Here is a 15,944-nt window from a genome sequence, read left to right as displayed (position 1 = left end):
GATGACTAGAGGTCGAAGCATAACGGAATTTCCAGTGGTGCGTGATAGGCAACGGAATATATACATACGATGCAATTGATATATACATGGATTGCGATTTGCGTGCCAGTCTTGTGCTACATCCAGAAATTAAAGGGAGTTGCAATGTATTTCCAGTCACAACCAAGAACCACCTACTACTACTGTATTATACAATTAAAAGGATAATTCATAAGTCTTTTTTTTTCTATATATATTCCAGCAATGACAAAATTACATTAGCGACCTCAAATATAAGAGAAGTGAAAATTAAAAGTATAATTTGAAGTAGGCCATGTACAAAGATATGGATGGAGGGTTGGAGGGAGGTCATACAAAGGGAATATTATGAATGCACGCCCTGGTGTCCTGTGCCCGGGCCAGGATCCTACATGAAGAAATGGGGAAGATCGATTTGGGTATTGCCCCGTTGAATGCAATTTCCTTCGGCGTCGCTTCCATTACTTGATATAAGTAGTTCATGTGGTCGGATCCTACTAGTACTATCCAAGCACCTATTTCTGGGCCGGACTGCCTTCTTCTGCCGCTACCAAATTGCGACCAGCAGAAAAAGAAGGGTTTGATGTTGGCACTGGTGGTCCTGATCGGAGTTGCAGAAACTGGCATGCCCCAACCAGCAGATTGTGCATAGTAACCCATCGGAAATTGTGCTTGTGCATACCAACATTGGAATCCTTTGTTGGGTTGGGCAGCTATATTTTCATAGACCGGGATGATATTATGACAACGATTTGCTAGCAGCAATGCATTGGTCAAAGGGCAAGGCGCAGGACGTGAACGTCTGCTGCTCTCAGCTTGCAACACCCAGACGGCCAGGGCCAGCAGACCACCTTATTCACATCTACACTGCCGCGCACGCACGGCTGAATCCGGCCGGCGATGTCGTGTCATGTCATCGATCACACGACGCGGCGGCAGATGGTGACGCCGTCGGCGACGGCGAGCTGGCAGACCTCGACGCGCGGGTCCGCCGCGAGGCGAGCGTTGAGGTCACGGATGGCGGCGGAGAAGCGGCGGTCCAGGTCCGACATCGGCGCGTCGGGCGGCAGCGCCACGGTGCCGTCCCACAGCGTGTTGTCGTACACGATGGCGCCGCCGACGCGCACCAGGCGGAGCAGCAGCTCATGGTACCGCAAGTAGTTGGGCTTGTCGGCGTCCACGAACGCGAAGTCGAAGGCGCCGTGGTTGGCGTCGTCGGCGAGCAGCGCGTCCAGGTGCTCCAGCGCGGGGCCCTCACGGAAGTCCACCTTGTGCGCCACCCCGGCCTTCTCGATGAAGGGGCGGCCGAGCTTGTAGTACTCAAAGCTCACGTCGATGGCGACCACCTTCCCGTTGTCGGGCAGCGCGAGCGCCGTGGCCAGCAGCGAGCAGCCGGTGAAGACGCCCACCTCGATGGCGTTCCGGGCGCCGCTCAGCTTGATCAGCATCCGCAGCAGCTGCGCCTCGTCCGGGGGCGTCGCCATGTACCTCCTGCGATCGCACACACACAGAGGTTACAGTCTTACAGAGCGAGAAGAAGAGCAGGAGCTCTGCATAAAGCTGCGTCGGCGGCCGGGGCAGCACGTACGTACCGCTCGTGCTTGTCCGTGAGGAGCCGCAGCTCGCGCAAGCACTCCGGCTCGTTCGGCAGCACCGTCGTGTCCAGGATGTACTGCACGCACGCACGGCGATCGGCCGCCGGCGACGACGTCACGTCAGTGCCATGATCATTCGGTCGGCGACCTTAATTGTACTGGTTGTCGGCTTGTCGCGTGATTACATTACCTTGTACAGGGCTTGGCTCTTGAGCAGCGTCTTGTTGCTGCTGTCGGTGTTGCTGTGGACGTCCGGGATGCTGCCGCCGCCGCCGGTCGCCATGCCAGGATCCATCGCCGCCTCCCCCAGCTATACCCTGCCCTGCTAACCCAATGCCTTGCTGTCAATGCTGTGCGTATATATAAAACCTTATCGCCGTCGATAGGAATCGTGTCCTGGATGCCACAATCTCCTTGGCTCCCATTTTTAAATCTTGGTCTCTTTGGGTGCGCGCTACACGCCCTACTCCACTAGTCCTCTGTGTATCGATAATGATGATTTCTCCATTAGAAAAAGGGTAATGATGCCTCGAACATGGACGTGTTTCGTAGCTAGGCCGGCGTTCGTTTAGACCGAACCGAACCGGGTTCCTCGGTTTTTATGAAACTTCGGTTACTGTAAACCGTGAACCGATCGGTTAGAAATGTCAAGACTGAGGAATTCGGTAGTTCGGTTTTGGTCCCGGTCACGACCGAACTACCCGACCCTTTTTGTTTCCAGCCAATTCACACACTCGAATCAAGAACAACACACAAAGAGGACCAAATCAGCACAAGTCAACAAAAAATTAGCGAGGCATGTATGTAGTCTCTGCATGAATGAATCACTTTCAAGTCAACAAAAAATTAGCGGGCCAGGAAGAGGAGCTTCAGCCACCTAGGGCCGCACCTGCTCGTGGATCAGTAGCGATGTGAACAGCGATGCATCAGGCACCATGGATCCTGGGTGTGCTCTTCTTGGCCTTCGGTGCGGGGCTCCTCCTCTGTGTGGCCATGTGGGAGGGAATAAAAGATGGAGAGAGAAAAGGAAAAAAAAGGTATGATGTACATTTTACTCTTTTCAACAGCTAGGAGAAGTTGTTTTACGGAATATTTTTCTAACTAGTAAAGCTAAAGCTAGAGAAATCTGTTTCACCGGAGAAGCTAGAGCTGGAGCTAAAGCACTACCAAACACATTCATAATATGTTCATGTTCTAAAAAAGTACAAGACTATGTTTGTTATTCCCTCGACTCATCGAAAGCCCACATACATATTTTTGGACATGATGGTAGTATCTGATTCTTTTTTTTCTTAATGACGAGGGGTGGGGGTTGCAGATACCTGAACTTGCGCATATGATTTGCCGTCCTAGGTGTCTCCCTCTATGCAAAATAAAGAAATTCAAAATTGAACTGTTGGTACAACGACTACATATGTAAGTGAATTCACAATCTAGATACCAACAAAAGGAAATATTGTGAATTCAGATTTGAATGCAAAGGAGAACTTTTATAGCTCACTAATGACTACACCCATCGTCTTTTTGGTACACTAAGCAAAGTCTAGAAGGTAATTCTGAATCAATGGATGTTTCATAACCACATGCGTCTCTTCAACGACTATCAACGACGCGGCTTCGAATCCTTATTCGCACGGGTGTGCTGGCAAATCTGGAAGGAGCGCACGCAATGCAAGGTGCTTCAGGGAATCCACAACAACTGTCAGCGAGCTACTACAACTGATTAAAGCCGAAGCTGATCGCTGGATTGAAGTCGGCGCTAGGGGGCTTGGAGCTTTTGCTCGCCAGTAAGCCAATGTTCAGAAACGCAGCTGATTGTTCTGTTCAAAATATAGCCCACACAAAACACAAACGTGACCGGAGCCCGGCATCCTTGTACTGTTAAATTCTCTACCTTCTTAATACAATGATGCACATTGCTTGTGCGTATTCGAGAAGAAGAAAAGATGGCTCAATTTCACCTACCCTTGTTGCAGCAAGATCGTTGTTGTCATGCATCCTAGGCGAGGCCCTGGTAGAGATCAAGTAGCAGCCTTGGTGGAGTAATCACCGATTAGATCTAAGCTCAGGCTGCAGAGGCCGTTCAACGCCGTGGTCGCCGCCGACGCACGTCGAGGCCGAGCAGCTCCCCCTCCCCGTCGCATCGTCTGATCTGATCCTCGGTGTGTTTCTTCTCCACGCGTTTCTTACTGAATGTATGTAGCCGATCCAAACGTAACTCATACCTTTCTTGGCCTTTTGGCTAAGATCAAGTGTAGTATCTAATAATTTCTGATATTGTGAGGCACCGTTTCACAAATGATATTATGAACTTATTTTTTGTGGGGAAGGAATCACAATAGTGGCTTAGCCACTTGGGTTCCTTGGACGTCGCTCAAGTGTTGCACTATAGCTTGAGCTTGGCGAACCCAACCAAATCAATTATCAACATTTTTGTGTTTAGTATATATAGTATTTTGTGAGTTTGGTATTGGTGTTAGTAAATAGTGATTGTGGTTTATACGTTATATAGATAGAAATTAACGGTTAAAAGTATGGCATTGATGGCCACAAGTAGTCAAAATGATGTTTATATTTTGAAAATGCAATAGTGTTCTGTCTGCGTTTGGTAATTTTTTTTGTTTGGTGGAGCATCTAATCTAAATACATGTGGTATGGACAGCCCACTAACGGCCTGTGGGAGTTGCCATTCCTAGGCCGTTCACAGAAACAGGCCTGTTAACGCTTTAGGCTTTTAGATATACCATTATTACTAGTAGTTTTATAAAATATATAAGTGTCATTTGAGACGTATGAATTTCACATCAATCCTATATAAATTTCATAAAGATGGGTTAATTTTCACATTAACAAAAAAGAAAATGAGAAAAAAAACACATTCGAAAGGGAGGCCCCCTTTGGAATGCAGAAATTTTTCTCGTTTCCTGCATTTTTCTTATGAAAATGAACTAATTCATTTGAATTTATTGTAAAATTCCTGCATTTCAAAGGGCCTTAGTTTGAACATATGTGGATTTTTTTTAAAAAAAAACGAAGTAGCACAAGACGGTGATTATTTCTATAGAGAAGAAGGTACAACCCCCTAAGGACAAGGAAAAACAAAAAAACTTTTTTTATTGAGAAGTCAACGGGAGGGGAGAGGATCCCCCACCTGATTCCATTTCATTACGGCTCTTTTCATAGCCAAAAGTGAAGATACATTGGTTCAGACTGAATCACGCAAAGCCGCATAGTCTGAAAAAACATATTGAAATAAAACTAAATCAGCTAGCGCCTATGACATTGCGTTGGTCAGTACCGTGCACCATTTACTCGCTATGTGTCTGTCGTCAGGCTTGAGCCTAGCTCCCCAAAAGAAGGCTTCATTCTTGCATGCTGACAGTGCTGCGTTCAGGTTCATTTGGTCATTCCTGATGGAGATGGAGTTACGCCATTTCCAGATGTGCCAAGAGCAAAGCAACAGAAAAGTTCCGAAGTGGCGCTGGGGGATGTGATCCGGGCATTGGATTTCCATCAGCTTTTCAATTGCCCAATCCTCTTCAGTGATAACTCCTACCGCCTGCCAGAATTTGCGTGCTGAGGTGCAGCCAAATATGATGTGCGCTGTTGTCTCAGCTGCCGAGTTGCAGACATCACATGATTCAGAGTCGACAATCCCTTTTCTGGCCAGATTTTTCTTGCACTGAATCCTGCTCTTGGATAGCAGCCATGCAAAGAATTTGACCCGAGGCGGCGCTTTGTTCTTCCATACTAACTTTGACCAGGCGTCAGGGGTTGCATCGGCCGTCTTTAGAGCACTGTATATAGCTGATGTGTCAAGGTCTCCATCTGATCGCAGAAGCGGGCTCTTTCTTCTGTCTTGGTCTCCGGTTGTAGACTGTTAGGCTGCTATCTGCGTCACATGGTCGAGCTGTTCAGTGGCAACCGGAGATAGTCGCGGAACCAGTGAGCCTGACAGACAGCCGTGAAGTACTTGCTGCACTGTTATTTCTGGATTGGAGCAATGACTGTAAAGTTCAGGGAATTCGATCAGCCATGGAGTCCTCAGCCTTCCATACATCATGCCAAAAGGAGGTGTTGCATCCATTGCCAAGCTGAACCGTCGTGATCGCCCTGTACAGCGGCAGCAGCGATCGAAGCATCTCCCAATGTGGGCCATGAAGATCACCAGTGAGGGACGCAATACAGGCATTTCTTCAGACCCAGATGACCCACGAAGAAGGGTCTGATCGGTGCAATCTGTGGATCAACTTCAGGAGAAGGCATGTGTTTTGAATTTTGAGATACTTGAGTCCGAGTCCCCCCCACCTCTTTGGTTTCGCACACCTGCTCCCAAGCAACCAGGCTCCTTGCCCCAACCGAAGATCCAGTTGCAGCCCATTGGAAGGAGCAGCGCCTGTGGTCGACTTGACCAATCACCCCTTGTGGGATTGGGAGGGAGCACATTGCATAGACCAACTGACTGTCTAGCACCGAGTTCACCAGGGTTGCGCGTCCCATGTGATTGAGCAAGGATGCCTGCAAACCTGCTAAGTATTTGTCCGTTTTAGCGATCTGAACCGTGAACGCCTATAGGCGTAATTTGGTGGTTGAGAGAGGCAGGCCGAGATACGTCTGAGGGAAGCCCTCCCTCCTGCAACCGAGTGCCGAGATGCACTGTTCCACGTCCTCCTCGGCCATGTGCATTGGCACCGCCGTGCTCTTTGCATAGTTTATTTGGAGTCCAGTGGCCTGTGCAAATTGAACCAGCAGCGTTCTGAGTCTCTGAACATCGGGCAGTTGACCCCGGATAAGTAGCAGCGTGTCGTCTGCGTATTGGAGGACTGGACAGCTTGAATCTGCAACGATGGGGTGTCTTATTTGTTCATCAGACCTGATCAAAGCCTGAAGTACATCTGCCACAAGGATGAACAAGTATGGAGAGATGGGGTCTCCTTGCCGTAGGCCTCACCGACAGTTTATCCAGGGTCCCGGACAACCATTAACCATAACCGCCGTGCGTGAGGATTCTAGGATGTGCAGCATCCATCTCCTCCATAAATTGCTAAAGCCCCTTGCTTCCATAACTGCATCCAATGCCTCCCAACATACAGTGTCGAAGGCTTTAGCGAAGTCTAGCTTGACAACAAGTGTTGGGGCCTTTCTCTTGTGACAGCACTGAATGAGTTCCACTGCATAGACGAAGTTTTATGTGATCGAGCGCCCTTTTATGAACCCTGTCTGGTCAAGATCCACTAGTCTGCTGATCTGAGACTGCAACCTGGAGGTTAGAATTTTGGACAGAATCTTGACACAGCAATTTTGTAGGCATATTGGTCTAAAAGCTGAGACTGTATTTGCGCCCGGTTTCTTTGGAATCAAAACCATGTGTGATCTGTTTATGCTCTCTAGCTGAACATCTTCACAGTGGAAAGCGTGCAGGGAAATCCATAATGTCAGGGAGCACCGTCTGCCATGCTACCTTGTAGAAACCTGGGCCAAAGCCATCCGGTCCCTGGGCATTACATCGGTTCATCTCTTTCACTGCAGCCAGCGCCTCGTGTTCATTGAACGGAGCTGTGAGGGAGTCATCTGGCATCGGTCGGCCTTGGTACAGACCGTTGCAATCAAATAGCCAAACTGAATTTCCCGGCACGCCAATGATCGTTCCGAAATATTCAGTCAACGCTTGCACCTTTCCATTGTGGTTTGTGATCTGAGTTCCATCGACCTCGAGGCTTCTGGTTGCGTTCCTCCTCATGCGGCCAGTGGCATGGGCATGGAAGAACGCCGTGTTGCTGTCACCTTCGCGCATTGCCCTGAACTTGCTACGCTGTTTCCAATATGTTGCACGCTGCTTGAGCTCCAGAGCCAGGCGTTCATAGCTCATTTGCCGAACCTGAATTTTATCATTAGATAGAGGGCGAACCTCTTCAAATGAGTCAAGAAGCTGAATTATGAATTTGCAGTTGGGTATAATAGCCGGCGGCGCCCTGTTACGCCTAGACCAAACCTTGGCCGCTGCCCGAAGTGATTTGAGGCGCCTAGCGAGGGTTCCAGCAATCACCAACATGAAAGGTCACCGACCGGTGTTTCCCCCAATCTCAACCTATTCTACAGTGAGCAAACACCAACATGAAACGTTCAAATTCCTGGAGTAGCATATGTCAGTAACAAGTAATTTCCTTAGCACATGACCGCCCGCAAAGATTCTATCTGAAGTTTAACAAAAATTGCGGTCGCAACATAACAACTCAATCTCTCAGCCACCATAGATAGATTAATAATAACTCAGCACACGCTAAGCCTTGAAAATTCTCGAACCATACCCACGACATAAGCACAGCACCACGATTAGAAGCATATATAAATTCTGGTAATTCTGATGTGAACCCAAGCAGCATCTTGATCATGATGACCTTCTCAATCCTAGATAGATCGACAATACATATATGCATGGAGGCGGAGGAGAACTCGATCCCTAGGGTTGCTGGCATGGCCAGCGCATATAATCGACAAAAAGGATTTTAATCTCCTGTGATGGGTGGCATGCATACCCTTTCGTTGATGCACGCAGGCACCTTGGGCTCCAAAATACCAAAACCTGTTTCGGCCCAAACACGTGAACGCAGGCACCATGGCCCAAACCTGTTTCGGCCCAAACATGTGAACGCAGGCACCGTGGCCACAATACTAATCACGTTATTACTTAGACTCTAATTTACTGCCCTTTATCTCCAAGTAGTGCATATGGCCCCTATATATAGAGATACGTAGGCTTGATTTATCTGCTTCACTCTTTTCTTAAATGAATGGATCAAACACGTTTTTAAAAGGAAAATATACTTGTTTGGTTCCTCTCACGAAAAAACAACACTACCCAAATGACTCGAGTTGATTTATTTTTGCCATACCGTGTTAGACCCTAGGATTCATCGTATAGATTAGAGGGTGAATTCATTACTGGTTTAGTTTAATTCGACCTATAATGCTAATAGATCAACAGGTTGATTTACCAGTTGTTATCAACCGTCTTTTTGGGCCATGCGATGCGGAAGCAACGGCCTCCACTCCCCCGTCCGATCCGTGGAGGCAACACGTGTGCCCGTGGACCTATAAGTAAACGCGCTTCCAATTTTGGCCTGCCGCCGCAACAAAAGACGTGAGCGAGACGTGGGTCAGGCGCGGGCAAGAGGCAACACGTGTGCACGCCGAGACTGCGGCCATCCTCAGGTTCCAGGTCCGGTCCGCGTAAATCTCTCCGCTCTCACCTCCTTGTGTGGATTTTGTATTTTTTTAAAAAAAATCTGAAGAATTTATGAACAATTTAACATATGTTTATATGATGTCTGGAATCCATAGAAATAATTTATATATTTTTTAAAAAAATTGGCATATATTTTTGTTATTTTCCAAATTACATCACCCTGTCCAATAAATTACGCTGAAAAAATTATTGTAAATATAGTAATGAGATGGTGTAAATATAGTTATAATACAGTGTAAGCGCATGGAAAAAAATTAGTTGATGAGAAGGGCTAAAACAACCGGTTGTTGGCGATTTTTTTTAATTTTAACACTTTTTGTGAATTAATTTTAAATTTAACAATGCTTGTTTTTTATTTCCAAATCTAACACTTTTGGCCGCGCCTATTGCCATGGCGCGGCGAAATGCCTGTGCCGCGCCAGAGGGTTGACGTGGTGACGACCGAGGCGCTGACCGGTGACGTGGCAGGGTCTGCCGCGCCACCGATCTTGGCGCGGTGCCGCCGCGCCATCCATCACGGCGCGGCAGAGAAGAACAGAGAGCGGCCGCTGGGATCAATGCGACGTGATGGGTGCGGCAGACACGGCCACGAGGCGGACTGCAGCGGGCGTGCGACTGCTGCAAGCGCCCCCTCCCTCGGGACGTGTGGCTGGGTTTGCTGGGTTTGCGGCGAGCGTGTCCTGTCCTGTCTCCGTCTGTCGATCCTGGACACTTTTTTTTAGTATACGATCGTCCGAGCGAGCACATGGACTGTGAATCGCAGATGGTGTTGCTCGTGGCGGTGACTTGCGCTCGGACGGAACCTGAATGCGTGCAGGGGATTGGGAGGGAGCAGGTGGCAGCACTGAGCAGTGCCATGGCCCCATGGAGGGGGCCGCTCGAGAGCATCAAGCCATCAACTCGCGAGTCTCTAATACCGGGACTCATGACACGAGTTCACGAGTAAACATCCTGAACCTGTTGCTCTGTACAATTCAGGATGTTTACTCATGAACTCGTGTCATGAGTTCCGGTATTAGAGACTCACGAGTTGATGGCTTGATGCTCCCGGGCGGCCCCCTCCATGGGGCCATGGCACTGCTCACTGCTGCCACCTGCTCCCTCCCAATCCCCTGCACGCATCCAGGTTCCGTCCGAGCGCAAGTCACCGCCACGAGCAACACTATCTGCGATTCACAGTCCATGTGCTCGCTCGGACGATCGTATACTAAAAAAAAGTGTCTAGGATCGACAGACGGAGACAGGACAGGACAGGACACGCTCGCCGCAAACCCAGCAAACCCAGCCACGCGTCCCGAGGGAGGGGGGGCGCATGCATCAGCCGCACGCGGGAGGGGGGCGCATGCAGCAGCCGCACGCCCGCCGCAGTCCGCCTTGCGGCCGTGTCTGCCGCACCCATCACGTCGCATTGATCCCAGTTGCCGCTCTTTGTTCTTCTCTGCCGCGCCGTGATGGAGGCGCGGCGGCGGCGCCCCAAGATCAGTGGCGCGACAGATCCTGCCACGTCACCAGTCAGCGCCTCGGTCGTCGCCACGTCAGCCCTCTAGCCGCGTCATCATGCATGGCGCGGCACAAGCATTTCGCCGCGCCATGGCAATAGGCATGGCAAAAAGTGTTAGATTTGAAAATAAAAAACAAGCGGTGTTAGATTTAAAATTAATTCACAAAAATTGTTAAAATTAAAAAAAAAACTTGTTGGCTAGATATCTCAAAAAAAAACAAATATAGTAGTAGTTGCAACTTGCAATTTTAATAACAAACTCTAATTCCTACTAGGTGGTCATGATCAGGGTCAGACGATGCGGCGGCAGAGCGTGATGCCGTCGGCGACGGGAAGCTGCACGGCCTCGACGCGAGCGTCGGCGGCGACCACGGCGTTGAACGCCCTGACCTGGTCGCGGACCTCCCGGTCGGCGTCCGTGAGCGGCGCGTCGTCGGGCAGCGCGACGGAGCCGCCCCAGAGCGTGTTGTCGTAGGCGAGCACGCCGCCGACGCGGACCAGCCGCAGCAGCCGCTCGTGGTACCCGCCGTAACTCTCCTTGTCGGCGTCGACGAACGCGAAGTCGAACGCGCCCTCGAGGTTGTTCTCGGCGTCGAGGAGGGCGTCCAGATGCTCCGACGCGGGGCCCTCCCGGAAGTCGACCTTGTCCGCGACGCCGGCGCGGGCGAGCACGGGCAGGCCTAGGTCGAAGTACTCCCGGCTGACGTCGATGGCCACGACGCGGCCGTCGGGCGGGATGGCGAGCGCGGTGGCCAGCACGGAGTAGCCCGTGAAGACGCCCACCTCGATGGTGTTCCGGGCGCCCGTCAGCTTCAGCAGCATCGCCAGCAGCTGCGCCGAGTCCGGCGGCGACGACATGAACCCGCTGCAATGGGATACATGAATGAACGTTAAAGACGAAGATGATGGGAACGAAGGCTCGAGTCGAGAAGATACAGCGTACTAGGTGTGCTGCTGGGTGATGAGGCGGAGCTCGCGCAGGCTCTCGTGCTCCCGTGGGTACACCATCGTGTTGAGCATGTACTGAGGAAAGAGACATCTCATCAGCAGCAACGACGACATGGATCAACCATGGCAGGTGAGGGAATGGTACGTACCTCGTAGAGTGCTTCGCTCTTGAGGAGCGTCTTGGTGCTGTCTTTGCTGTGGATGTTCTTCACCTCGCTGCTGCCGCCGCCGCCGCTGGCAGCAGCCATGGCCGCCATCGTGTCCCTACCCCTCCTCGTCGCCGACGAACCCTGCGCGCGTAGCCTGACGCGTCAACTTGGCCGCGGGGCGAATGGCATCCAACCAAGCATCCCATGGAGCACAGGTAGCACAGGCGCGCAGGCAAGTGGTGTCTGATCCGATCATCCGCTTGCGATCGAGCTGCCAGCTGTCGCTGTGCCTGTGCTGTGTGCTCACCGCTCACGTCCCGTCCGATGGGATGGGGAGGACATGCATGATGCCTCTTGTCGTCGGCTTCGGCGGCCACCTAGCTCTGACGCATGTGGCGAGGACGTGCACGCTTCCCGGCTGCAGAGCGACCATGACGCCGCCTTTCCGGCCTCGTCACGGGGCTACGTCCGTGTCGCATTCGCATCCTATGTAGGAGTAGGAGTAACAGAACATTTGTTTTTTTTTGGGAGTGTCCTACTGGAACCTTTTTTGTTCTCTTTGTAAGAACATTCTTTTCCGTTGCTAGAGAATTAGGCGTCAGAAAAAAAGGAGAATTGTTACACCACAGACCATGGATACACAAGGGAATCCAGCTACGCGCCTGTTTAGAGCTGATAGTTGGCGGCTAAAAATTAGCTCCAGATGAGCTAAACTGGAGGACCAACAAATGGGTTACAAATTAGCAAAGCCTTTAACAGTAAGTAGCCAAGCACGCCTATAAGTGCTAATAGAAAAGCTAAGGCCCCATTTTACACAGGTCAGCATTATTAGTTAAGTTTTTATCCTTCAGCCCTACGGACCGTTTTTTCGGTGAAGTTAAAGTTGTTTCTAGAGACCCGTCTCATAAAATAGCTTACATGGTAGACCAAAAAAATAAAATAACTATAGTGCCATTCTCTGTTTTTTTTTCTCTACTATTTCTTCTTCCTCCTCGTCTCATCTTCTTCTCCGCAATCTCCTCCCCAACGCCTACACCCTCCCCGGTGGCCACAGGCGTGCGCACTCTCTCCCCAAGCAGGGGCAAAGCCCGACTTGGCATATACTGGGGCCCACATTACCTGATGAAGCGGTGAAAAACTACTATTTTCATTTTCATCCCACCCCATTCACGAATTGCCCCCCCCCCCCCCGTCGGGCACCTCCCCGGCTCCGGCAGCCACCCTGCACACCTCCGCCGGCCTCTACCAGCAGGTCCAAGTCCATGAGGTGGGATGAGATCTCCGTCTCAAACTCCGACGATGAGAGCTCCCCCTCCCCTACCTCGAGGCTGCTCGTCGGGCGTTGGCATGCCCCGCTCCGAAGGGGCCCCCTCCGACCGTCGACACTGCGCCAGGTCCTAGCGTAGTCACGGCCAACCTAGGCCCTGCGGCGGGCGGGGCGGGCCGGAGCCGCCGTACGCGTCGTGGGCGCCATCTACCTCGACGCGCGCAGTCGGAGGCCGGCCGCGGGTCTCGCTGCTCTTGAGTGGCGATGGAATCCCTGGCTGTGGAGCGCATCCCGGTGCACCAGCGGCTGGGTCCTCACCGTAGGACCACCGCACCTGACACCAACGGGTGGCAAGAGGTGCTACCGCAGCGTCCTGATGGGCCGGCGAGACAGCGCCGCCCGGTGGAGGACAGGAGTGACGCCAAGGGCCATCGTCAGCTCCCCGCCGATCTCCAAGATAAGTGCCTCAACTGTCTTTCGCAGACACATCAAGTTGCCACCTGCAGACTCCCCCTCCGCTGTCTCCACTTCCGTGGCTTCAGGCATCTGGCCAAGGACTGCAAGCGTCGGCGGGCCATCTCGGGTGGGGATCGTGGCCGGCGGGGCGGCGATGGGCGTCGCTTCGTTTGGCAGCGTCGAGCCTCCAGTCCCGGCACCCCGATGGGAGCGGACGCGGCTGGCAGGACCCCGTCGCCCCCACCCAGCCTCGACGATGACGTGATGGTGGCCGTGGATGAGGTGCCGCAGACGATCGTCCCCGGGAGGCCTGGTGCTTCATCTAGCGTGACGCGGCCGATACCTCCCTGCGGTTCGCGGTCGTCGCGCAGTCCAACTGCGGGGACGTCGATCCTGTTCCGGCCACTACATGGGACGCCATCATCGCCAGGACGGGTGTGAGCGCCGCGGACATCGTCGTCCGCCCGTTCTACCCAGAGAACTTCATCGTCATCTGCGCCTCGCAGGCGGAGATGGTCGGACGATGGAGTGTACTCTTCGCGATCCGCCTACATGGCGCTCCATTCGGCCTCTCACACGGTACCTGGCCGCAAGCGCATTTGGGGCACATGGGCACCTCTGCGGGTGAAGATCTTCCTCTGGCTCGCTGTCCGACAAAGGCATTGGACCGCAGACACGGTTTGGACGCGGCCGAGCACTGCTTCCTGTGCGACCATGAACCAGAGACCATCGATCACATAATAGCTTCTTGTTCGTTCTCCCGCTAGGTATGGTGGCACATCCTCGCACAACTTGGGGCGGACACTTCCAGGATTGGCGGAGACTCCATGCTATCACGGTGGACCTCCTGGCGCAGACGGTGGATGGACGACAAGAGGCGGGGAGCCGACTCCCTATTTGCACTTGTGGCATGGGAACTTTGGACGGAGAGGAACAGGAGGTGCTTCCGCGACGGCTCATCAACGGTTCAGCAGTTGCTCGTCCACATCAAGCAATTGGCGGACCAGTGGATTGACGCCGGAGCACTCAAGTTAGGTTGCTTAATTCGTGAGTAGTCGCCTAACAAACTCTTTGCTAGGGTGGCATGAGCTCAGTATAACATTGTAAGGCCCCTAGTTGGCTCGTCTTGCGGCGCGTCGTTGTAAAAAAAACAAATTACTTCTCGATCTTAATTAAAAAGATGCACCACCTATGGGCTGCTATTAGCCGGCCGAAGAGCTGGACATAGAGCTGATTTATTTATATACGGTTTTATAGGGAATTTAGCCGATACAAACATGACAACATATCAGTTGCAAATCAATCTGTGCAAACTTGAAAACTATCAATCAGAATCACTAGATGCTGATCCCATGGATGGGGTGAGGGGTGGGATTTTTTTGCGCTTAAGCCCCCCATCCGCCGGCATTTTTTTGCGCTTAAGCCCCCTCACCCTATCCATTAGATCAACATCCAGTGATCCTGATCGGTAGTTTTCAAGTTTGCACATGTTAATTAGTTTACACCTGATATGTTTCCTACAAACATGACCCTAAGAGCAACCGCAATGTTTGCCATAAGGTAGTCCATAGGATTAAAATATTTGCTATCAGGTAGCTGGAACATTGTGAGATCAGTCCATATAGTAGTCCATAGCAAAAGGTACCCATAAGCTTATGGACTACCCATAAGAAATAAAAAATATTACTTTTTCTCACTCCTCCCTCTCTCTTTCTTGATTTTGCACAGGATTGTAAAGAGAGAATTTTTTATCACATAAAGAGATAATTTTTTATCTCATATGGGACCCACCTTATGGACTACTTATTGGCTGAAACATTGGGAAGACAACAATAGCTATAGTCCACTGACACAAAAGCTATCCATATGGACTACTTAGCCTATATACATTATGGTTGCTAAGTGTAAGTTGGCAAGGTCCATACGCCACCCAAGCATGCATACCACTGGTGGGCCGTCCTGTTGCCATAAAAATAAAGAGGGCGGCGTACGTGGACCCCTACTTACAGCCCAAGCCCGTGATTCTGTGGTGAGAGCGAGAGCAAGAATCCAATGCGGAACGCTCTCTCAACGTCGTCCGCCGAATCCGATGCGGAACGCTCTCGGACGAGCAGAGACGGTTCAGCTAGCTCCAGGACGACCAGGATCGAGGGAGCTAGTTTTGGAGTGTTCTAGGAACCCACGAGCGTGCTCATCATCGGCTCACCAAGCAAAGCAAAGCAAAAAAGCACGCAGCCTACACGCAGGCGAGTGTTCAAGCGGAAGCGGGTGTTCACTGCTCACCTCGCGCGCGCCTTGGGTTCCGACGACGGGGCCTCCTCGCGCTCGCGCTCGCGCCGTCGACGTCGCCTCCGGCCACTGGCGCCGGAAGAGCCGCCGACGCGTCATCGCCGCAGGCGGCGCGGAGGTTCTTCCTCCGACGCGACGGGCGGCCGCGCGCGCACTACGCGCCCAGCTGGCGACGACGACAGGTGGTGCGGCCAGACGGGCCGTTGTGCAGTCGCCGGCCATGCACAGCATGTTGGTGGTGGTGGTGTTGCCGCGCGGCAGCGACTGGCGCTGGCGTCTAGCTATCTCGGTTGCCGGCGCCGATCGATGGCCGCTTGCTTGCTTCTGCTCAGTTGCTCTCGAGCAGCGAGTTGCTTCTACTCCTCTCCCGGCCTCTTGGCTATGCCGCCCTTCCTGCCTTTGTGTGTTTTTTTTTATTATTATTAGGGGGATCATGCCTTGGTTGGTTGGTGATAAGAAGGATGGTCGGGAGGAA

General features: G+C 51.9%; 2 protein-coding genes and 1 non-coding gene across 4 annotated transcripts; 1 reads left to right on the top strand and 2 right to left on the bottom strand.

Annotated features, from left to right (window-relative positions):
• Positions 1-294: 294 nt before the first annotated feature.
• On the bottom strand, positions 295-2,076 carry LOC136500672 (tricin synthase 1-like). Its single transcript, XM_066496083.1, has 3 exons — positions 1,804-2,076; positions 1,611-1,690; positions 295-1,509 (listed from the first exon to the last, which is right to left on the bottom strand). The coding sequence occupies exons 1-3, from the start codon at positions 1,906-1,908 to the stop codon at positions 939-941; spliced, it is 756 nt and encodes a 251-aa protein (XP_066352180.1). The 5' UTR covers positions 1,909-2,076; the 3' UTR covers positions 295-938.
• A 1,758-nt stretch (positions 2,077-3,834) lies between these two features.
• Positions 3,835-4,026, top strand: LOC136502471 (U2 spliceosomal RNA). Its single transcript, XR_010770607.1, has one exon. It is a non-coding gene; the product is annotated as a U2 spliceosomal RNA (small nuclear RNA).
• Positions 4,027-10,501: 6,475 nt separating this feature from the next.
• LOC136500854 (tricin synthase 2-like) lies at positions 10,502-15,902 on the bottom strand. Of its 2 annotated transcripts, none has more exons than XM_066496317.1 (4): positions 15,464-15,902; positions 11,458-11,943; positions 11,304-11,383; positions 10,502-11,225 (listed from the first exon to the last, which is right to left on the bottom strand). In XM_066496317.1, exons 2-4 carry the CDS (start codon positions 11,563-11,565, stop codon positions 10,652-10,654), a joined length of 762 nt encoding a protein of 253 aa, XP_066352414.1. In that variant the 5' UTR covers positions 11,566-11,943; positions 15,464-15,902; the 3' UTR covers positions 10,502-10,651. The 2 variants fall into 2 exon arrangements, with proteins under 2 accessions (XP_066352414.1, XP_066352413.1); XM_066496316.1 differs by having other exon boundaries at positions 11,458-11,598; positions 15,464-15,901.
• Between the last annotated feature and the right edge of the window lie 42 nt (positions 15,903-15,944).

Source organism: Miscanthus floridulus, chromosome 13, assembly GCF_019320115.1.
Source record: "Miscanthus floridulus cultivar M001 chromosome 13, ASM1932011v1, whole genome shotgun sequence".
In the NCBI taxonomy this organism is placed as follows: domain Eukaryota; kingdom Viridiplantae; phylum Streptophyta; class Magnoliopsida; order Poales; family Poaceae; genus Miscanthus; species Miscanthus floridulus.
This window is presented reverse-complemented; position numbering and strand designations above follow the sequence as displayed.